This window comes from Aphelocoma coerulescens, unplaced genomic scaffold (genome assembly GCF_041296385.1).
Source record: "Aphelocoma coerulescens isolate FSJ_1873_10779 unplaced genomic scaffold, UR_Acoe_1.0 HiC_scaffold_118, whole genome shotgun sequence".
NCBI classification, from domain to species: Eukaryota; Metazoa; Chordata; class Aves; order Passeriformes; family Corvidae; genus Aphelocoma; species Aphelocoma coerulescens.
The window spans coordinates 100029-123050 of record NW_027183476.1 but is presented as its reverse complement, the minus strand read 5'-3'; the positions used below and the strand labels follow the sequence as shown (position 1 = coordinate 123050).

The 23022-nt window shown below is 56.8% G+C and overlaps 1 protein-coding gene across 1 annotated transcript in view; it reads left to right on the top strand.

Annotated features, from left to right (window-relative positions):
• Positions 1-23022, top strand: part of SYMPK (symplekin scaffold protein) — a 57375-nt gene that overhangs the window by 7023 nt on the left and 27330 nt on the right. The window contains 8 exon segments of the mRNA XM_068998479.1: positions 216-269; positions 1430-1503; positions 3029-3155; positions 6076-6325; positions 8313-8483; positions 12971-13210; positions 17262-17416; positions 20265-20415. Coding sequence (XP_068854580.1) covers positions 216-269; positions 1430-1503; positions 3029-3155; positions 6076-6325; positions 8313-8483; positions 12971-13210; positions 17262-17416; positions 20265-20415 — 1222 coding nt within the window.

Below are 23022 nucleotides of genomic sequence, written 5' to 3'. Positions count from 1 at the left end.
GTGGGATTTGGGGATAAAAGGGGGGATTTGGGGTGGGATTTGGGGATAAAAGGGGGGATTTGGGGTGGGATTTGGGGATAAAAGGGGGGATTTGGGGTGGGACCGGGGGATTTGGGGTGGGACCAGGGGATTTGGGGATAAAAGGGGGGATTTGGGGATAAAAGGGGGGATTTGGGGTGGGATTTGGGGATAAAAGGGGGATTTGGGGTGCCCAGGTGCAGGAGCTGATCATCAACAAGGACCCCACGCTGCTCGACAACTTCCTGGATGTGAGCCCGGGTTTGGGACCGGTTTGGGGCGGTTTGGGACCGGTTTGGGGCAGATTGGGACCGGTTTGGGACTGGTTTGGGGTGGATTTGGGGCGGTTTGGGGTGTTTGGGGTGGTTTGGGGTGGATTTTGGGTGGGTTTGGGGTGGTTTGGGGTCAGTTTGGGGCGGGTTTGGGGCGGTTTGGGGTGGGTTTGGGGGAGTTTGGGCGGATTTGGGGCGGTTTGGGGTGGATTTTGGGGTGGTTTGGGGTGGTTTGGGGCGGTTTGGGGCGGTTTGGGGTGGATTTTGGGGTGGTTTGGGGTGGATTTGGGTGGTTTGGGGTGGATTTTGGGGGGTTTGGGGTGGTTTGGGACCGGTTTGGGCAGTTTGGGTGGATTTTGGGTGGGTTTGGGGTGGTTTGGGGTGGTTTGGGGTCAGTTTGGGGCGGGTGTGGGGCGGTTTGGGGTGGTTTGGGGTGGGTTTGGGGAGTTTGGGGCGGATTTGGGGGGTTTGGGATGGATTTGGGGTGGATTTGGGGTGGTTTGGGCTGGATTTTGGGGGTTTGGGGCAGTTTGGGGTGGATTTTGGGGGTTTGGGATGGATTTGGGGTGGGTTTGGGGGTGGATTTGGGGCAGTTTGGGGTGGATTTTGGGGGTTTGGGATGGGTTTGGGGTGGATTTGGGGCAGTTTGGGGTGGATTTGAGGCGTTGGGATGGATATGGGGGAATTTGGGATGGATTTGAGGAATTTTGGGCTGGATTCGGGGGAATTTGGGATGAGTTTGATGGGGTTGGGATGGATTTGGGGCGGATTTGAGGGAATTTGGGTTGGACCCAGAGGGGTTGGGGTGAATTTGGGGGATTTTGGGATGAATTTGAGGTGGATTTGGGGGAGTTTGGGGTGGATTTTGGGGGTTTGGGATGGATTTGGGGGAATTTGGGATGAGTTCGGCGGATTTTAGGATGGATTGGAGGGGTTGGGATGAATTTGGGGCAATTTGGGGTGGATTTGGGGCAGTTTGGGGTGGATTTGGGGCAGTTTGGGGTGGATTTTGGGGGTTTGGGATGAATTTGGGGTGGATTTGGGGCAGTTTGGGGTGGATTTTGGGAGTTAGGGATAATTTTGGGGTGGATTTGGGGCAATTTGGGGCTGTCTGACCCCTCATTTTTCCCTTTTCCCAGGAAATCATCGCCTTCCAGGCCGACAAATCCATCGAGGTTCGGAAATTCGTGGTGGGGTTCATCGAGGAGGCCTGGTGAGATTTGGGGCATTTTGGGGCTCTTCTGGCAGATTTTTGGGGCTGTTTCGGGTAATTTTGTGGCTGTTTTGGTGGGAATTTTGAAGGGTGTTTGGGGGGATTTTGAGGCTGTTTTGGGGTTCCTTTTGGGGTTGTTTCAGGAGAATTTTGGGGCTATTTTTGGGGGTCCTTTTGGGGCTGTTTAGAGGGGAATTTTGGGGCTGTTTTGGTGGGGATTTTTGGGTTCTTTTGGGGGATTTTGGGGCTGTTTTGGGCTGATTTGGGGGTTCCCTTGGGGCTGTTTTGGGGCTATTTTTGGGGGTCCTTTTGGGGCTGTTTTGGTGGGGATTTTTGGGTTCTTTTGGGGCTGTTTTGGGCTGATTTGGGGGTTCCCTTGGGGCTGTTTTGGGGCTATTTTTGGGGGTCCTTTTGGGGCTGTTTTGGTGGGGATTTTTGGGTTCTTTTGGGGCTGTTTTGGGCTGATTTGGGGGTTCCCTTGGGGCTGTTTTGGGGCTATTTTTGGGGGTCCTTTTGGGGCTGTTTTGGTGGGGATTTTTGGGTTCTTTTGGGGCTGTTTTGGGCTGATTTGGGGGTTCCCTTGGGGCTGTTTTGGGGCTATTTTTGGGGGTCCTTTTGGGGCTGTTTTGGTGGGGATTTTTGGGTTCTTTTGGGGCTGTTTTGGGCTGATTTGGGGGTTCCCTTGGGGCTGTTTTGGGGCTATTTTTGGGGGTCCTTTTGGGGCTGTTTTGGTGGGGATTTTTGGGTTCTTTTGGGGCTGTTTTGGGCTGATTTGGGAGTTCCCTTGGGGCTGTTTTGGGGCTATTTTTGGGGGTCCTTTTGGGGCTGTTTTGGTGGGGATTTTTGGGTTCTTTTGGGGCTGTTTTGGGGCTGTTTTGGGAGTTCCCTTGGGGCTGTTTTGGGGCTATTTTTGGGGGTCCTTTTGGGGCTGTTTTGGTGGGGATTTTTGGGTTCTTTTGGGGCTGTTTTGGGCTGATTTGGGGGTTCCCTTGGGGCTGTTTTGGGGCTATTTTTGGGGGTCCTTTTGGGGCTGTTTTGGTGGGGATTTTTGGGTTCTTTTGGGACTGTTTTGGGCTGATTTGGGAGTTCCCTTGGGGCTGTTTTGGGGCTATTTTTGGGGGTCCTTTTGGGGCTGTTTTGGTGGGGATTTTTGAGTTATTTGGGGCTGTTTTGGGCTGATTTGGGGGTTCCCTTGGGGCTGTTTTGGGGCTATTTTTGGGGGTCCTTTTGGGGCTGTTTTGGTGGGGATTTTTGGGTTCTTTTGGGGCTGTTTTGGGCTGATTTGGGGGTTCCCTTGGGGCTGTTTTGGGGGTCCTTTTGGGGCTGTTTTGATGGGATTTTGAGTCCGCTTCAGAGGAATTTTGAGGCTGTTCTGGGGCCGTTTTGAGGCCGTTCTGGGGCCATTTTTGGTCTGGTTTTGTGAGATTTTGGAGACTGTTTCGGTGGAAATTTTGGAGGCCGTTCCGGGGGATTTCGGGGCCGTTTTGGGTTCCCCCCCGCCCCAGTGACCCCACGGTGTCCCCAGCAAAAGGGACATCGAGCTGCTGCTGAAGCTCATCGCCAACCTGAACATGCTGCTCAAGGACGAGAACGTCAACGTGGTCAAAAAGGCCATCCTGACCATGACCCAGCTCTACAAGGTGGCCCTGCAGGTGAGGCCACCTGGGGGGGGCACCTCGGGGGGCTCGGGTGGGGCACGGGCACAAAAAAAACCGGGAATTTCCACCCCGAAGTGGAGGGAAAATTGGGATTTTTTTGGGGGGTTGATTTGGTGCGGTTACCGTAATTGCAGGTAGAAACGGCCTCGGTGTTTGTTTAAGGATCGATACGATTACCGTAATTGCACGCAAAAATAGCCTTGGTTTTTTTTTAATGATCAATGTAGTTACTGTAATTACAGGTAAAAAGGGCCTTAATATTTCTTTAAGGATCAATACGGTTACCGTAATTACACATAAAAACAGCCTTGGTGTTTCTTTAACGATCAATGCGATTACCGTAATTACCTGTAAAAAGGGCCTTAATATTTCTTTAATGATCAAAGCAGTTACCGTAATTGCACGTAGAAACGGCCTCGGTGTTTCTTTAAGGATCGATACGATTACCGTAATTGCACGCAAAAATAGCCTTGGTTTTTTTTTAATGATCAATGTAGTTACCGTAATTACATGTAAAAATGGCCTTAACATTTGTTTGAAAATCAATACGATTACCATAATTACCTGTAAAAATGGCCTTATATTTCTTTAATGATCAATGTGATTACCATAATTACCTGTAAAAAAGGCCTTAATATTTCTTTAATGATCAAAGCAGTTACCGTAATTGCACGTAGAAACGCCCTCGGTGTTTCTTTAAGGATCAATATGATTACCGTAATTGCACTCAAAAATAGCCTTGATGTTTTTTTAATGATCAATATAGTTACCATAATTACATGTAAAAATGGCCTTAACATTTCTTTGAAAATCAATGGGATTACCATAATTACCTGCAAAAAGGGCTTTAATATTTCGTTAATGATCGATGTGATTGCCGTAATTACCTGTAAAAAGGGCCTCAATATTTCTTTAATAATCAAAGCAGTTACCGTAATTGCAGGTAGAAACGGCCTCGGTGTTTCTTTAAGGATCAATACGATTACCGTAATTGCACGCAAAAATAGCCTTGGTTTTTTTTTTAATGATCAATGTAGTTACCGTAATTACATGTAAAAATGGCCTTAACATTTGTTTGAAAATCAATACGATTACCATAATTACCTGTAAAAATGGCCTTATATTTCTTTAATGATCAATGTGATTACCATAATTACCTGTAAAAAAGGCCTTAATATTTCTTTAATGATCAAAGCAGTTACCGTAATTGCACGTAGAAACGCCCTCGGTGTTTCTTTAAGGATCAATACGATTACCGTAATTGCACGCAAAAATAGCCTTGATGTTTTTTTAATGATCAATATAGTTACCATAATTACATGTAAAAATGGCCTTAACATTTCTTTGAAAATCAATGGGATTACCATAATTACCTGCAAAAAGGGCCTTAATATTTCTTTAATGATCGATGTGATTGCCGTAATTACCTGTAAAAAGGGCCTCAATATTTCTTTAATGATCAACGCGGTTACCGTAATTGCATGTAAAAACGGCCTTAATATTTTTTTATTGATCAATGTGATTACCGTAATTAGGCATAAAAATGGCCTCGGTGTTTCTTTAAGGATCAGTACCGTTACCGTAATTACCCATAAAATTAGCCTTAATATTTTCTTAATGATCAATAAAGTTACCGTAATTACGCATAAAAATGGCCTTAATACTTCTTTAATGATCAACGTGATTGCCATAATTACCTGTAAAAAGGGCCTCAATATTTCCTTAATGATCAATGTAGTTACCGTAATTGCATGTAAAAGTGGCCTCGGTGTTTCTTTAAGGATCAATACGGTTACCATAATTGCACGCAAAAATAGCCTTGATTTTTTTTTAATGATTAATATAGTTACCATAATTACATGTAAAAATGGCCTTAACATTTGTTTGAAAATCAATAGGATTACCATAATTAACTGCAAAAATGGCCTTAATATTTCGTTAATGATCGATGTGATTGCCGTAATTACCTGTAAAAAGGGCCTTGATATTTCTTTAATGATCAACGCGATTACCGTAATTGCATGTAAAAATGGCCTCGGTGTTTCTTTAAGGATCAATGTGATTCCCGTAATTGCATATAAAAAGGGCCTTAATATTTCTTCAATGATCAATGCGAGTTCCATAATTATGCATAAAAATGGCCTTAACATTTCTTTAATGATCAGTATAATTACCATAATTACGCATAAAAAACGGCCTTAAAGTTTTTTAATGATCAATGCGAGTACCGTAATTATGTGTAATAACGGCCTTAACATTTGTTTGAAAAATCAATATGATTACCATAATTACCTGCAAAAAGGGCCTTAATATTTCTTTAATGATCAATGTGACTGCCGTAATTACCTGTAAAAATGGCCTTGATATTTCTTTAATGATCAACACACTTACCATAATTGCACCTAAAAATGGCGTCGGTGTTTCTTTAAGGATCAATGTGATTACCGTAATTACATGTAAAAAGGGCCTTAATATTTATTCAATGATCAATACAATTACCGTAATTACACATAAAAATGGTCTTAACGTTTCTTTAATGAACGGTATGATTCCCGTAATTACACCTAGAAATGGCCTTGATATTTCTTTAATGATCAGTGCCAATACCGTAGTTCCACGTAAAAATGGCCTTAACATTTGTTTGAAAATCAATATGATTACCATAATTACCTGTAAAAATGGCCTTAACATTTCTTTAACGATCAATACAATTACCGTAATTGCACATAAAAACGGCCCTGATGCTTCCTGAACGATCACCGCGCTTACCGTAGTTACACGTAAAAACGGCCTCGAACTTTGAAAACCACCGCGACTACCGTAATTACGCGTAAACAGCGGCCTTACCGTAATTATGCGTGACGAAGGCGCCGTTCCTTTCCCGTCCCCGTTCCCCGTTTCCCGGCGTTCCCAGTGGATGGTGAAGTCCAAGGTGATCAGCGAGCTGCAGGAGGCCTGCTGGGAGATGATGTCCTCCATGGCCAGCGACATCATCCTGCTGCTGGACTCGGACAACGACGGCATCCGCACCCACGCCATCAAGTTCGTGGAGGGGCTCATTGTCACGCTGTCCCCGCGCACGGCCGACTCCGACGTCCCCAAGCGCCACGAGAACGACGTCAGCCTGGAGCGCATCCCGCGGGATCACCCCGTCATCAAGTACAGTGAGTGCGGGGGCTTGGGATTGGGAACGGGGTGGGAATGGGATTGGGAATGGTGGGGATGGGATTGGGATCACCCCGTCATCGAGTGCAGTGAGTGCAGGGATTGGGATTGGGATTGGGGTGAGAATGGTGGGAATGGGATTGGGAGTGGTGGGGATGGGGTTGGGATCACCCCGTCATCAAGTACAGTGAGTGCGGGGGATTGGGATTGGGAACGGGGTGGGAATGGGATTGGGATTGGTGGGGATGGGGTTGGGATCACCCCATCATCGAGTGCAGTGAGTGCAAGGATTGGGATTGGGATTGGGGTGAGAATGGTGGGAATGGGATTGGGAGTGGTGGGGATGGGGTTGGGATCACCCCGTCATCAAGTACAGTGAGTGCGGGGGATTGGGATTGGGAACGGGGTGGGAATGGGATTGGGATTGGTGGGGATGGGGTTGGGATCACCCCATCATCGAGTGCAGTGAGTGCAAGGATTGGGATTGGGATTGGGGTGGGAATGGTGGGAATGGGATTGGGATCACCTCGTCATCACGTGCAGTGAGTGCGGGGTATTGGGATTGGGAACGGGGTGGGAATGGGATTGGGATCACCCCGTCATCGAGTGCAGTGAGTGCGGGGGTTGGGATTGGGGTGGGAATGGGATTGGGATTGGTGGGAATGGGGTTGGGATCACCCCTTCATCGAGTACAGTGAGTGCAGGGATTGGGATTGGGAATGGGGTGGGAATGGGATTGGGATTGGTGGGGATGGGGTTGGGATCACCCCTTCATCGAGTACAGTGAGTGCGGGGCTTGGGATTGGGAATGGGGTGGGAATGGGGTTGGGATTGGTGGGGATGGGATTGGGATCACCCCGTCATCGAGTGCAGTGAGTGCGGGGGTTGGGATTGGGGTGGGAATGATGGGAATGGGATTGGGATCACCCCGACATCGAGTGCAGTGAGTGCGGGGTATTGGGATTGGAATTGGGGTGGGAATGGGATTGGGAATGGTGGGGATGGGGTTGGGATCACCCCGTCATCGAGTGCAGTGAGTGCAGGGATTGGGATTGGGATTGGGGTGAGAATGGTGGGAATGGGATTGGGAGTGGTGGGAATGGGGTTGGGATCACCCCGTCATCAAGTACAGTGAGTGCGGGGTATTGGAATTGGGATTGGGGTGGGAATGGGATTGGGATTGGTGGGGATGGGGTTGGGATCACCCCGTCATCAAGTACAGTGAGTGCAGGGATTGGGATTGGGGTGGGAATGATGGGAATGGGATTGGGATCACCCCGACATTGAGTGCAGTGAGTGCGGGGTATTGGAATTGGGAATGGGAATGGGATTGGGAATGATGGGAATGGGATTGGGAATGGGGTGGGAAGGGGGTTGGGAACACCCCGGCCTCGAGCGCGGTGCCTGTGGGCCACGAGGTGGGGTGACCCCACTGACCCTTCACAGTGCGGCCGCGTTGACCCCCCCAAGGTGGGACCCCACTGGCCTCCTGGCTAGTAGCCCACTGGCTAGTCGCCTGCTAGCCCCCCGGTGTGCGGTGACCCCCCTGGCCCCCTGGCTAGTAGCCCACTGGCTAGTAGCCTGCTGGCCCCCGGTGTGCCATGACCGCACTGGCCCACTGGCTAGTAGCCCGCTGGCTAGTCGCCTGCTAGCCCCCCGGTGTGCGGTGACCCCCGTGGCCCCCTGGCTAGTAGCCCACTGGCTAGTCGCCTGCTAGCCCCCCGGTGTGCGGTGACCCCCCTGGCCCCCTGGCTAGTAGCCCACTGGCTAGTCGCCTGCTAGCCCCCCGGTGTGCGGTGACCCCCGTGGCCCACTGGCTAGTAGCCCGCTGGCCCCCGGTGTGTGGTGACCGCACTGGCCCCCTGGCTAGTAGCCCTCTGGCTAGTAGCCCGCTGGCTAGTCGCCTGCTAGCCCCCCGGTGTGCGGTGACCCCCATGGCCCCCTGGCTAGTAGCCCACTGGCTAGTAGCCCGCTGGCTGTCCCCAGACGCGCTGTGGGAGGAGGGCAAGGCGGCGCTGGAGCAGCTGCTCAAGTTCATGGTGCACCCGGCCATCTCCAGCATCAACCTGACGGCCGCGCTGGGCTCGCTGGCCACCATCGCCCGCCAGCGGCCCATGTTCATGGCCGAGGTCATCCAGGCCTACGAGACCCTGCACGGTAACGGCCCCGAGGGCTTCGGGGCGCCGCTGGCCCCGGTGGCCCTGCCGGGACCCCAGGTGTCCCATGGGCCACGTCCCCAGCTGGCCCCGAGTGTCCCCTGGGCCCGTAGCCAACCTGACCCCGATGCTAGCCACATCCCAGCTGTCCCTGACCCATCCCCTGTGCCCGTAGCCAACCTGACCCCAACGCTGGCCATGACCCCAGCTGGCCCCGAGTGTCCCCTGTGCCCGTAGCCAACCTGCCCCCAACGCTGGCCACGTCCCTAGCTGGCCCCGAGTGTCCCCTGTGCCCGTAGCCAACCTGCCCCTGATGCTAGCCACCTCCCAGCTGTCCCTGACCCATCCCCTGTGCCCGTAGCCAACCTGACCCCAACGCTGGCCACGTCCCCAGCTGGCCCCGAGTGTCCCCTGGGCCCGTAGCCAACTTGACCCCAACGCTGGCCACGTCCCCAGCTGGCCCCGAGTGTCCCCTGGGCCCGTAGCCAACTTGACCCCAACGCTGGCCACATCCCCAGCTGGCCCCGAGTGTCCCCTGTGCCCGTAGCCAACCTGCCCCCAACGCTGGCCACATCCCCAGCTGGCCCCGAGTGTCCCCTATCCCCATAGCCAACCTACCCCCGATGCTGGCCACCTCCCAGCTGTCCCTGACCCATCCCCTCTCCCTGTAGCCAACCTACCTCCGACACTAGCCACATCCCAGCTGTCCCTGACTGTCCTCTATCCCTATAGCCAACCTCCCCCTGATGCTAGCCACACCCCAGCTATCCGTAACCCATCCCCTCTCCCCGTAGCCAACCTGCCCCTGACGCTAGCCAAGTCCCAGCTGTCCCTGACTGTCCGCTATCCCCGTAGCCAACCTGCCCCTGATGCTAGCCACACCCTAGCTGTCCCTGACACATCTCCTCTCCCCGTAGCCAACCTACCCCCGATGCTAGCCACATCTCAGCTGTCCCTGACCCGTCTCCTATCCCCGTAGCCAACCTGCTGCTCACACTAGCCATACCCCAGCTATCCCTAACCCATCCCCTCTCCCTGTAGCCAACCTGCTGCTCACACTAGCCACACCCCAGCTATCCCTAACCCGTCCCCTCTCCCCGTAGCCAAGCTGCCCCCGTTGCTAGCCACACCCCAGCTATCCCTAACCCATCCCCTCTCCCCGTAGCCAACCTGCCCCCGACGCTAGCCACACCCCAGCTATCCCTGACTGTTTCCTCTCCCCGTAGCCAACCTGCTGCTCACACTAGCCACATCCCAGCTGTCCCTGACCCATCCCCTATCCCCGTAGCCAACCTGCCCCTGACGCTAGCCCCAACCCAGCTGTCCCTGACTGTCCCCTCTCCCCGTAGCCAACCTGCCACTCACACTAGCCACACCCCAGCTATCCCTAACCCATCCCCTCTCCCCGTAGCCAACCTACCCCCGACACTAGCCACATCCCAGCTGTCCCTGACTGTCTCCTATCCCCGTAGCCAACCTGTCCCTGACGCTAGCCCCACCCCAACTGTCCCTGAGTGTCCCCTATCCCCGTAGCCAACCTGTCCCTGACGCTAGCCACACCCCAGCTGTCCCTGAGTGTCCCCTCTCCCCGTAGCCAACCTGCCGCTCACACTAGCCACACCCCAGCTATCCCTGACCCATCCCCTCTCCCCGTAGCCAACCTGCCCCTGACTCTAGCCCCACCCCAACTGTCCCTGAGTGTCCCCTATCCCCGTAGCCAACCTGCCCCTGACGCTAGCCACACCCCAGCTGTCCCTGACTGTCCCCTCTCCCCGTAGCCAACCTGCTGCTCACACTGGCCACACCCCAGCTATCCCTGACCCATCCCCTCTCCCCGTAGCCAACCTGCCCCCGACGCTAGCCACACCCCAGCTATCCCTAACCCATCCCCTCTCCCCGTAGCCAACCTACCCCCGACGCTAGCCACATCCCAGCTGTCCCTGACTGTCCTCTATCCCTATAGCCAACCTGCTGCTCACACTAGCCACATCCCAGCTGTCCCTGACCCGTCTCCTATCCCCGTAGCCAACCTGCCCCCGACACTAGCCACACCCCAGCTATCCCTAACCCATCCCCTCTCCCCGTAGCCAACCTGCCCCCGACACTAGCCACATCTCAGCTATCCCTAACCCATCCCCTCTCCCCGTAGCCAACCTGCTGCTCACACTAGCCACACCCCAGCTATCCCTAACCCGTCCCCTCTCCCCGTAGCCAACCTCCCCCCGACACTAGCCACACCCCAGCTATCCCTAACCCATCCCCTCTCCCCGTAGCCAACCTGCCACTCACACTAGCCACACCCCAGCTGTCCCTGAGTGTCCCCTATCCCCGTAGCCAACCTGTCCCTGACGCTAGCCACACCCCAGCTGTCCCTGAGTGTCCCCTCTCCCCGTAGCCAACCTGCCCCTGACGCTAGCCACACCCCAGCTGTCCTTGAGTGTCCCCTCTCCCCGTAGCCAACCTGCCCCTGACGCTAGCCACATCCCAGCTGTCCCTGACTGTCTCCTCTCCCCGTAGCCAACCTGCTGCTCACACTAGCCACACCCCAGCTATCCCTAACCCGTCCCCTCTCCCCGTAGCCAACCTGCCCCCGACGCTAGCCACACCCCAGCTATCCCTGACTGTTTCCTCTCCCCGTAGCCAACCTGCTGCTCACACTGGCCACACCCCAGCTATCCCTAACCCGTCCCCTCTCCCCGTAGCCAACCTGCTGCTCACACTAGCCACACCCCAGCTGTCCCTGACCCATCCCCTATCCCCGTAGCCAACCTGCCCCCGACGCTAGCCACACCCCAGCTATCCCTAACCCATCCCCTCTCCCCGTAGCCAACCTGCCCCCGTTGCTAGCCACATCCCAGCTGTCCCTAACCCGTCCCCTATCCCCGTAGCCAACCTACCCCCGACGCTAGCCACACCCCAGCTGTCCCTGACTGTCCTCTATCCCCGTAGCCAACCTGTCCCTGACGCTAGCCACACCCCAGCTATCCCTGACTGTTTCCTCTCCCCGTAGCCAACCTGCTGCTCACACTAGCCACATCCCAGCTGTCCCTGACCCATCCCCTCTCCCCGTAGCCAACCTGTCCCTGACGCTAGCCCCACCCCAACTGTCCCTGAGTGTCCCCTATCCCCGTAGCCAACCTGTCCCTGACGCTAGCCACACCCCAGCTGTCCCTGAGTGTCCCCTCTCCCCGTAGCCAACCTGCCCCTGACGCTAGCCACACCCCAGCTGTCCTTGACTGTCTCCTCTCCCCGTAGCCAACCTGCTGCTCACACTAGCCACACCCCAGCTATCCCTAACCCGTCCCCTCTCCCCGTAGCCAACCTACCCCCAACGCTAGTCACACCCCAGCTATCCCTAACCCATCCCCTCTCCCCGTAGCCAACCTGCTGCTCACACTGGCCACATCCCAGCTGTCCCTGACCCATCCCCTATCCCCGTAGCCAACCTGCCCCTGACGCTAGCCCCACCCCAGCTGTCCCTGACACATCTCCTCTTCCCGTAGCCAACCTACGCCCGATGCTAGCCACATCTCAGCTGTCCCTAACCCGTCTCCTATCCCCGTAGCCAACCTGCCACTCACACTGGGCCCACCCCAGCTGTCCCTGACCCATCCCCTATCCCCGTAGCCAACCTGCCCCCGACACTAGCCACACCCCAGCTGTCCCTGACTGTCCCCTCTCCCCGTAGCCAACCTGCCACTCACACTAGCCACACCCCAGCTGTCCCTGACTGTCTCCTATCCCCGTAGCCAACCTGCCTCCGACACTAGCCACACCCCAGCTATCCCTAACCCGTCCCCTCTCCCCGTAGCCAACCTACCTCCGACGCTAGCCACATCCCAGCTGTCCCTGACTGTCCTCTATCCCTATAGCCAACCTGCTGCTCACACTAGCCACACCCCAGCTGTCCCTGAGTGTCCCCTCTCCCCGTAGCCAACCTCCCCCCGACACTAGCCACACCCCAGCTATCCCTAACCCATCCCCTCTCCCCGTAGCCAACCTGCTGCTCACACTAGCCACACCCCAGCTATCCCTAACCCATCCCCTCTCCCCGTAGCCAACCTACCCCCGACACTAGCCACACCCCAGCTATCCCTAACCCATCCCCTCTCCCCGTAGCCAACCTACCCCCGACACTAGCCACACCCCAGCTATCCCTGACTGTTTCCTCTCCCCGTAGCCAACCTGCCGCTCACACTAGCCACACCCCAGCTGTCCCTGACTGTCCCCTCTCCCCGTAGCCAACCTGCTGCTCACACTAGCCACACCCCAGCTATCCCTAACCCGTCCCCTCTCCCCGTAGCCAACCTGCTGCTCACACTGGCCACATCCCAGCTGTCCCTGACCCATCCCCTATCCCCGTAGCCAACCTGCCCCCGACACTAGCCACACCCCAGCTATCCCTAACCCGTCCCCTCTCCCCGTAGCCAACCTGCCCCCGACACTAGCCACACCCCAGCTGTCCCTGACTGTCCCCTCTCCCCGTAGCCAACCTGCCCCCGACGCTAGCCAAGTCCCAGGTGAGCAGCGTGCGCAAGAACCTGAAGCTGCACCTGCTGAGCGTCCTGCGGCACCCGTCCTCGGGCGACTTCCAGCCGCAGATCACCACGCTGCTGGTGGACCTGGGCACGCCGCAGGCCGAGATCGCCCGCAGCATGCCCAGCCCCCGCGAGGCCCGCAAGCGCCCGCGCGACGAGCCCGACGCCGCCCTCAAGAAGATGAAGATCGGTCGGTGGCCACGGTGGCCGTCGCCGGCTCGCCGTGGGCTTGTGGGAGGCGGGGGGGTGTGGGGTGGGGATGGGGTGGGGGTGGGGGTGGTGTTGGGAGGTCTCTGCTGAGGTCGGTTTAGGGTCGGGCCGGGGTTGCCGAGGGGCATCCGAGGGTCACCCGGGGTTGCCAAGGGGCATCCTAGGGTTGCCTGAGGGCATCCAAGGGTGTCCCAGGGTGGCCAAGGGGCATCCAAGGGCGTCCCAGGGTTGCCGAGGGGCATCCAAGGGCATCCCAGGGTTGCCGAGGGGCATCCGAGGGTCACCCGGGGTTGCCGAGGGGCATCCGAGGGTCACCTGGGGTTGCCGAGGGGCATCCTAGGGTTGCCTGAGGGCATCCAAGGGTGTCCCAGGGTCACCTGAGGGCATCCAAGGGTCATCCAGGGTCGCCAAGGGGCATCCAAGGGCATCCCAGGGTTGCCGGAGGGCATCCAAGGGTGTCCCAGGGTCACCAAGGGGCATCCTAGGGTCACCCGGGGTTGCCAAGGGGCATCCTAGGGTTGCCTGAGGGCATCCAAGGGTGTCCCAGGGTTGCCGAGGGGCATCCGAGGGTCACCCGGGGTTGCCGAGGGGCATCCGAGGGTCACCTGGGGTTGCCGAGGGGCATCCTAGGGTTGCCTGAGGGCATCCAAGGGTGTCCCAGGGTCACCTGAGGGCATCCAAGGGTCATCCAGGGTCGCCAAGGGGCATCCAAGGGCATCCCAGGGTTGCCGGAGGGCATCCAAGGGTGTCCCAGGGTCACCAAGGGGCATCCTAGGGTCACCCGGGGTTGCCAAGGGGCATCCTAGGGTTGCCTGAGGGCATCCAAGGGTGTCCCAGGGTTGCCGGAGGGCATCCTAGGGTATCCCAGGGTGGCCAAGGGGCATCCGAGGGTCACCCAGGGTTGCCAAGGGGCATCCGAGGGTCACCCGGGGTTGCCAAGGGGCATCCTAGGGTTGCCTGAGGGCATCCAAGGGTGTCCCAGGGTTGCTGGAGGGCATCCTAGGGCGTCCCAGGGTGGCCAAGGGGCATCCGAGGGCATCCCAGGGTTGCCAAGGGGCATCCAAGGGTCACTCGGGGTTGCCAAGGGGCATCCGAGGGTTGCCTGAGGGCATCCAAGGGTGTCCCAGGGTGGCCAAGGGGCACCTGAGGGCGTCCCAGGGTTGCCTGAGGGCATCCTAGGGTCACCCAGGGTCACCAAGGGGCATCCGAGGGCATCCCAGGGTCGCCAAGGGGCATCCAAGGGTCACCCGGGGTTGCCAAGGGGCATCCAAGGGTCACCCAGGGTGGCCAAGGGGCATCCAAGGGGCATCCCAGGGTTGCCAGAGGGCATCCAAGGGTCACCCAGGGTCACCAAGGGGCATCCTAGGGTCACCCGGGGTCGCCAAGGGGCATCCAAGGGTCACCAAGGGTTGCCGGAGGGCATCCAAGGGCGTCCCAGGGTGGCCAAGGGGCATCCTAGGGCATCCCAGGGTGGCCAGAGGGCATCCAAGGGCGTCCCAGGGTGGCCAAGGGGCATCCTAGGGCATCCCAGGGTCGCCAAGGGGCATCCAGGGGTCACTCGGGGTTGTCAAGGGGCATCCTAGGGTTGCCTGAGGGCATCCAAGGGTGTCCCAGGGTGGCCAAGGGGCATCCAAGGGTGTCCCAGGGTCGCCAAGGGGCATCCTAGGGCATCCCAGGGTCGCCAAGGGGCATCCAAGGGCATCCCACGGTTGCCTGAGGGCATCCAAGGGTCACCCAGGGTGGCCAAGGGGCATCCAAGGGTCACCCAGGGTGGCCAAGGGGCATCCAAGGGCGTCCCAGGGTTGCCTGAGGGCATCCAAGGGTCACCCAGGGGCATCCAAGGGGCATCCTAGGGCATCCCAGGGTCGCCTGAGGGCATCCTAGGGTCACCCAGGGTCGCCAAGGGGCATCCAAGGGCATCCCAGGGTCTCCAAGGGGCATCCTAGGGTGTCCCAGGGTCAGCCCAGCATCACCAAGGGGCATCCCAGGGTCACCTGAGGGCATCCAAGGGTGTCCCAGGGTGGCCAAGGGGCATCCTAGGGCATCCCAGGGTGGCCAAGGGGCATCCAAGGGTCACCCGGGGTGGCCAAGGGGCATCCAAGGGCATCCCAGGGTCGCCAAGGGGCATCCAAGGGTCACCCGGGGTTGCCAAGGGGCATCCTAGGGCATCCCAGGGTTGCCAGAGGGCATCCAAGGGTCACCCAGGGTCACCAAGGGGCATCCTAGGGTCACCCGGGGTCGCCAAGGGGCATCCAAGGGTCACCAAGGGTTGCCGGAGGGCATCCAAGGGCGTCCCAGGGTGGCCAAGGGGCATCCAAGGGCATCCCAGGGTCGCCAAGGGGCATCCAAGGGCGTCCCAGGGTGGCCAAGGGGCATCCAAGGGCATCCCAGGGTCGCCAAGGGGCATCCAAGGGTCACCCAGGGTTGCCGGAGGGCATCCAAGGGCATCCCAGGGTCGCCAAGGGGCATCCAAGGGCATCCCAGGGTCGCCAAGGGGCATCCAAGGGTCACCCGGGGTTGCCAAGGGGCATCCTAGGGCGTCCTAGGGCATCCCCGGGTCACCCAGGGTCATCCCAGTGGCACCTGAGGGCATCCCAGGGTCACCAAGGGTCATCCCAGTCCTTCCTGAGGTCATCCCAGTGCCACCCAGGGTCATCCCTTGGCATCCAGGGTCATCCCAGTCCCTCCTGAGGTCATCCCAGTCCCCCCTGAGGTCATCCCAGTCCCTCCTGAGGTTATCCCAGTGGCATCCAGGGTCATCCCAGTTCCCCGAGGTCATCCCAGTGCCACCCAGGGTCATCCCAGTCCCTCCTGAGGTCATCCCAGTGCCACCCAGGGTCATCCCAGTGCCACTCAGGATCATCCCAGTCCCTCCTGAGGTCATCCCAGTGCCACCCAGTAACATCCCAGTGCCACCAAGGGTTATCCCAGTTCCTCCTGAGGTCATCCCAGTGCCACCCAGTATCATCCCTGAGGTCATCCCAGTGCCACCCAGGGTCATCCCAGTCCCTCCTGAGGTCATCCCAGTCCCCCCTGAGGTCATCCCAGTGCCACCCAGCGTCATCCCAGTGCCACCCAGGATCATCCCAGTCCCTCCTGAGGTCATCCCTGTGCCACCCAGGGTCATCCCAGTGCCACTCAGGATCATCCCAGTCCCTCCTGAGGTCATCCCAGTGCCACCCAGGGTCATCCCAGTCCCTCCTGAGGTCATCCCAGGGCCACCAAGGGTCATCCCAGTCCCCCCTGAAGTCCTCCCAGTGCCACCCAGGATCATCCCAGTCCCCCCTGAAGTCCTCCCAGTGCCACCCAGTGTCATCCCAGTCCCCCCTGAAGTTATCCCAGTTCCCCCTGAAGTCCTCCCAGTGCCACCCAGGGTCATCCCAGTTCCCTCCTGAGGTCATCCCAGTCCCCCGTGAGGTCATCCCAGTCCCTCCTGAGGTCATCCCAGTGCCACCCAGCATCATCCCAGTGCTACCCAGGATCATCCCAGTCCCTCCTGAGATCATCCCTGTGCCACCCAGGGTCATCCCAGTGCCACTCAGGATCATCCCAGTCCCTCCTGAGGTCATCCCAGTGCCACCCAGCATCATCCCAGTCCCCCCTGAAGTCCTCCCAGTGCCACCCAGGATCATCCCAGTCCCTCCTGAGGTCATCCCAGTGCCACCCAGCAACATCCCAGTCCCCCCTGAAGTCCTCCCAGTGCCACCCAGGATCATCCCAGTCCCTCCTGAGGTCATCCCAGTGCCACCCAGGGTCATCCCAGTGCCACCAAGGGTTATCCCAGTCCCTCCTGAGGTCATCCCAGTGCCACCCAGGGTCATCCCAGTCCCTCCTGAGGTCATCCCAGTGCCACCAAGGGTCATCCCAGTTCCCCCTGAGGTCATCCCAGTGCCACCCAGCATCATCCCAGTCCCCCCTGAAGTCCTCCCAGTGCCACCCAGGATCATCCCAGTCCTTTCTGGGGCCACCTGGTGCCCCCCAGTGCCCTCCCCGTGTCCTTCGGGGACCCTCAGTGCCCCTGTCCCCCACAGAGCCCCCGCTGGGCGAGGACGACGAGGACAAGGACCTGGAGGCGCCCGCGGTGGCCGTGGCCAAAGTGGCCGGCGCGGCCAACGTCCCCTCGGACACCGACATCACGGCCGAGTTCCTGCAGCCGCTGCTGACCCCCGAGAACGTGGCCAACCTGGTCAGGGAGGGGGCCACCGGCCTTGGGGCCACCTTGGGGACGTTTTGGGGCGCTCCCAGGGCCATTTGGGGACGCTTCGGAGAGGCTTCCGGGAGGGTGTCACCTGTCCTTGGGCCACTGCTGACCCTGGAGAGTGGCCACAGCCTGGCCGAGGACAGGGACACGAGGCCAGGGGAATTTGAGGGATGCTTTGGGGGTCTCCAGGGTGGGTTTGGGGACATTCTGGGGCTGCCTGAGGTGGTTTTGGGGTCTCCAGGGTGGGTTTGGGGTCTCCAGGGGGGTCCCTGAGGTGGTTTTGGGGTCTCCAGGGTGGGTTTGGGGACTCTCTGGGGGTCCCTGAAGTGGTTTGGGGGTCCTTAAGGTGGGTTTGGGGTCTCCAGGGTGGGTTTGGGGACATTCTGGGGGTCCCTGAGGTGGTTTTGGGGTCTCCAGGGTGGGTTTGGGGTCTCCAGGGGGGGTCCCTGAGGTGGTTTTGGGGTCTCCAGGGGAGTCCCTGAGGTGGTTTTGGGGGTCCTTAAGGCGGTTTTGGGGTCTCCAGGGGGGTCCCTGAGATGGTTTTGGGGGTCCTTAAGGTGGTTTTGGAGTTTCCAGGGTGGGTTTGGGGTCTCCAGGGTGGGTTTGGGGACATTCTGAGGGTCCCTGAGGTGGTTTTGGGGATTCCTAAGGTGGTTTTGGGGTCTCCAGGGTGGGTTTGGGGTCGCCAGGGTGGGTTTGAGGACATTCTGAGGGTCCCTAAGGTGGTTTTGGGGGTTCCTAAGGTGGGTTTGGGGTCTCCAGGGTAGGTTTGGGGTCTCCAGGGTGGGTTTGGGGACATTCTGGGGGTCCCTGAGGTGGTTTGGGGATCCCTGAGGTGGTTTTGGGGTCTCCAGGGTGGGTCTGGGGACTCTCTGGGGGTCCCTGAGGTGGTTTTGGGGTCCTTAAGGCTGTTTTGGGGTCTCCAGGGGGGTCCCTAAGGTGGTTTTGGGGTCTCCAGGGGGGTCCCTGAGGTGGTTTTGGGGGTCCCTAAGGCGGTTTTGGGGTCTCCAGGGTGGTTTTGGGGACATTCTGAGGGTCCCTGAGGTGGTTTTGGGGGTCCCTAAGGCGGTTTTGGGATCTCCAAGGCATTTTTGGGGTCTCCGAGGCAGTTTTGGGGTCTCCAAGGCAGTTTTGGGATCTCCAAGGCATTTTTGGGGTCTTCAAGGCAGTTTTGGGTTCCCTAAGGCATTTTTGGGGTCCCTAAGGCATTTTTAGGGTCTCCAAGGCATTTTTGGGGTCCCTAAGGTGCTTTTGGGGTCCCCCAGGTGCTGATCAGCATGGTGTACCTGCCCGAGGCCATGCCCGCGTCCTTCCAGGCAGTTTTGGGGTCTCCAAGGTGTTTTGGGGGTCTCTAAGGCAGTTTTGGGGTCTCCAAGGTAGTTTTGGGATCTCCAAGGCATTTTTGGGGTCCCTAAGGCGGTTTTGGGGTCCCCCAGGTGCTGATCAGCATGGTGTACCTGCCCGAGGCCATGCCCGCGTCCTTCCATGCAGTTTTGGGGTCTCCAAGGTGCTTTTGGGGTCTCCAGGGCAGTTTTGGGATCTCCAAGGTGCTTTTGGGGTCCCTAAGGGAGTTTTGGGATCTCCAAGGCATTTTTGGGGTCCCTAAGGTGGTTTTGGGATCTCCAAGGCATTTTTTGAGGACGCTTTGGGATCTCCAAGGCATTTTTGGGATCTTCAAGGCATTTTTGGGATCTCCAAGGCAGTTTTGGGTTCCCTAAGGTGCTTTTGGGGTCCCTAAGTCAGTTTTGGGGTCCCCCAGGTGCTGATCAGCATGGTGTACCTGCCCGAGGCCATGCCCGCGTCCTTCCAGGCAGTTTTGGGGTCTCTAAGGCGTTTTTGGGGTCTCCAAGGTGCTTTTGGGGTCTCCAGGGCAGTTTTGGGATCTCCAAGGCATTTTTGGGGTCCCTAAGGGAGTTTTGGAATCTCCAAGGCATTTTTGAGGACGCTTTGGGATCTCCAAGGCATTTTTGGGATCTTCAAGGCATTTTTGGGATTTCCAAGGCATTTTTGGGGTCCCTAAGGTGCTTTTGGGGTCCCCCAGGTGCTGATCAGCATGGTGTACCTGCCCGAGGCCATGCCCGCGTCCTTCCAGGCAGTTTTGGGGTCTCCAGGGCAGTTTTGGGGTCTCCAAGGTGTTTTGGGGTCTCCAGGGCAGTTTTGGGGTCTCCAAGGCAGTTTTGGGGTCTCCAGGGCAGTTTTGGGGTCTCCAAGGTGTTTTGGGGTCTCCAGGGCAGTTTTGGGATCTCCAAGGCATTTTTGAGGACACTTTGGGGTTTCCAGGGCAGTTTTGGGGTCTCCAAGGCATTTTTGGGGTCCCTAAGGCAGTTTTGGGGTCTCCAAGGCAGTTTTGGGATCTCCAAGGCATTTTTGGGGTCCCTAAGGCAGTTTTGGGTTCCCTAAGGCATTTTTGGGGTCCCTAAGGCATTTTTAGGGTCTCCAAGGCATTTTTGGGGTCCCTAAGTCGGTTTTGGGGTCCCCCAGGTGCTGATCAGCATGGTGTACCTGCCTGAGGCCATGCCCGCGTCCTTCCAGGCAGTTTTGGGGTCTCCAGGGCAGTTTTGGGGTCCTTAAGGCATTTTTGGGGTCTCCAAGGTGTTTTTGGGGTCTCCAGGGCAGTTTTGGGGTCTCCAAGGCAGTTTTGGGGTCTCCAAGGTGTTTTGGGATCTCCAAGGCATTTTTGAGGACGCTTTGGGATCTCCAAGGCATTTTTGGGATCTTCAAGGCATTTTTAGGGTCTCCAAGGCATTTTTGAGGACGCTTTGGGATCTCCAAGGCATTTTTAGGGTCTCCAAGGCATTTTTGGGGTCCCTAAGGTGCTTTTGGGGTCCCCCAGGTGCTGATCAGCATGGTGTACCTGCCCGAGGCCATGCCCGCGTCCTTCCAGGCCACCTACACGCCCGTGGAGTCGGCCGGCACCGAGGCGCAGATCAAGCACCTGGCTCGCCTCATGGCCACCCAGATGACCGCGGCCGGCCTCGGGCCAGGTCCGGGGCCACCGCCGGACCCCAGGGGAGGGTGGGGGTCGGGGTGGGCTTGGGTCGCTTTTTGGGGTGGGGTTCGGATTCGGGTGGAATTCGGCGCGGTCGGATGAGGTCGGGTTGGGTTTGGGGTTCGTCTCGGGGGTTAATTAGGGGTTAATTAGGGGTTATTTAAGGGTTAGTTAGGGACGGGATCGTAGATTCTATAGAGGAGGGTAGGAATTGGGGCGGAATGAGGATTTGGGAGGATTTTGGGTGGAATTCGGCGCAGTCGGATGAGGTCGGGTTGGGTTTGGGGTTCGTCTCGGGGGTTAATTCGAGGTTAATTAGGGATTAATTAGGGCTTAATTAGGGGGTAATTAGGGGGTAATTAGGGGTTAATTTGGGATGGGATCGTAGATTCTATAGAGGGGGGTAGGGATTGGGGCGGAATGAGGATTTTGGGAGGATTTGGGTGGAATTCGGCGCGGTCGGATGAGGTTGGGTTGGGTTTGGGGTTCGTCTCGGGGGTTAATTCGAGGTTAATTAGGGATTAATTAGGGGTTAATTAGGGGTAATTAGGGACAGGATCATAGATTCCACGGAGTGGGGTAGGAATTGGGGCGGAATGAGGATTTTGGGAGGATTTGGGTGGAATTTGTCACGGTTGGATGAGGTCGGGTTGGGTTTGGGATTCGTCTCAGGGGTTAATTAGAGGTTAATTAGGGGTTAATTTGGGGTTAATTAGGGCTTAATTAGGGCTTAATTAGGGGTTAATTTGGGGTTAATTCAGGGTTAATTCGGGACTGGATCGTAGATTCTATAGAGGGGGGTAAGAATTGGGGCAGAATGAGGATTTTGGGAGGATTTGGGTGGAATTCGGCACGGTCGGATGAGGTTGGGTTGGGTTTGGGGTTCGTCTCGGGGGTTAATTAGGGGTTAATTTGGGCTTAATTAGGGGTTAATTAGGGGTAATTAGGGACTGGGTCATAGATTCCATGGAGGGGGGTAGGAATTGGGGCGGAATGAGGATTTTGGGAGGATTTGGGTGGAATTCGGCGCGGTCGGATGAGGTTGGGTTGGGTTTGGGGTTCGTCTCGGGGGTTAATTCGAGGTTAATTAGGGGTTAATTAGGGCTTAATTAGGGGTTAATTCGGGACTGGATCGTAGATTCTATAGAGGGGGGTAAGAATTGGGGCAGAATGAGGATTTTGGGAGGATTTGGGTGGAATTCGGCACGGTCGGATGAGGTCAGGTTGGGTTTGGGGTTAATTAGGGGTTAATTAGGGACTGGGTCGTAGATTCTATAGAGGGGGGTAGGGATTGGGGCAGAATGAGGATTTTGGGAGGATTTGGGTGGAATTCGGCGCGGTTGGATGAGGTTGGGTTGGGTTTGGGGTTCGTCTCGGGGGTTAATTCGAGGTTAATTAGGGGTTAATTAGGGGTAATTGGGGACTGGGTCATAGATTCCATGGAGGGGGGTAGGAATTGGGGCGGAATGAGGATTTTGGGAGGATTTGGGTGGAATTTGTCACGGTCGGATGAGGTCGGGTTGGGTTTGGGATTCGTCTCAGGGGTTAATTCGAGGTTAATTAGGGGTTAATTAGGGGTTAATGAGGGGTTAATTAGGGACTGGGTCATAGATTCCATGGAGGGGGGTAGGAATTGGGGCGGAATGAGGATTTTGGGGGGATTTGGGTGGAATTCCCCAATGTTGGACAAACCTCATTGGGTTTGACCTCCCCCTCTTTAATTAATTCGGGGCAGAATGAGGATTTTGGGAGGATTTGGGTGGAATTCGGCACGGTCGGATGAGGTCGGGTTGGGTTTGGGGTTAATTAGGGGTTAATTAGGGGTTAATTAGGGACGGGATCGTAGATTCTATAGAGGGGGGTAGGAATTGGGGCGGAATGAGGATTTTGGGAGGATTTGGGTGGAATTTGTCACGGTCGGATGAGGTCGGGTTGGGTTTGGGGTTCGTCTCGGGGGTTAATTCGAGGTTAATTAGGGGTTAATTAGGGCTTAATTTGGGGTTAATTAGGGCTTAATTAGGGCTTAATTAGGGGCTAATTTGGGGTTAATTTGGGGTTAATTTGGGGTTAATTCGGGACTGGATCGTAGATTCTATAGAGGGGGGTAGGGATTGGGGCAGAATGAGGATTTTGGGAGGATTTGGGTGGAATTCGGCGCGGTCGGATGAGGTTGGGTTGGGTTTGGGGTTCGTCTCGGGGGTTAATTCGAGGTTAATTAGGGGTTAATTAGGGGGTAATTAGGGGGTAATTAGGGGTTAATTCGGGACTGGATCGTAGATTCTATAGAGGGGGGTAGGGATTGGGGCAGAATGAGGATTTTGGGAGGATTTGGGTGGAATTCGGCGCGGTCGGATGAGGTCGGGTTGGGTTTGGGGTTTGTCTCGGGGGTTAATTCGAGGTTAATTAGGGGTTAATTAGGGGGTAATTAGGGGGTAATTGGGGGTTAATTCGGGACTGGATCGTAGATTCTATAGAGGGGGGGTAAGAATTGGGGCAGAACGAGGATTTTGGGGAGATTTTCGGTGGAATTCCCCCAAACCCGGACGCACCTCATTGGCTTCCACCTGCCCCCTCCTTAATTAATTCACGGCCAAACCGACTG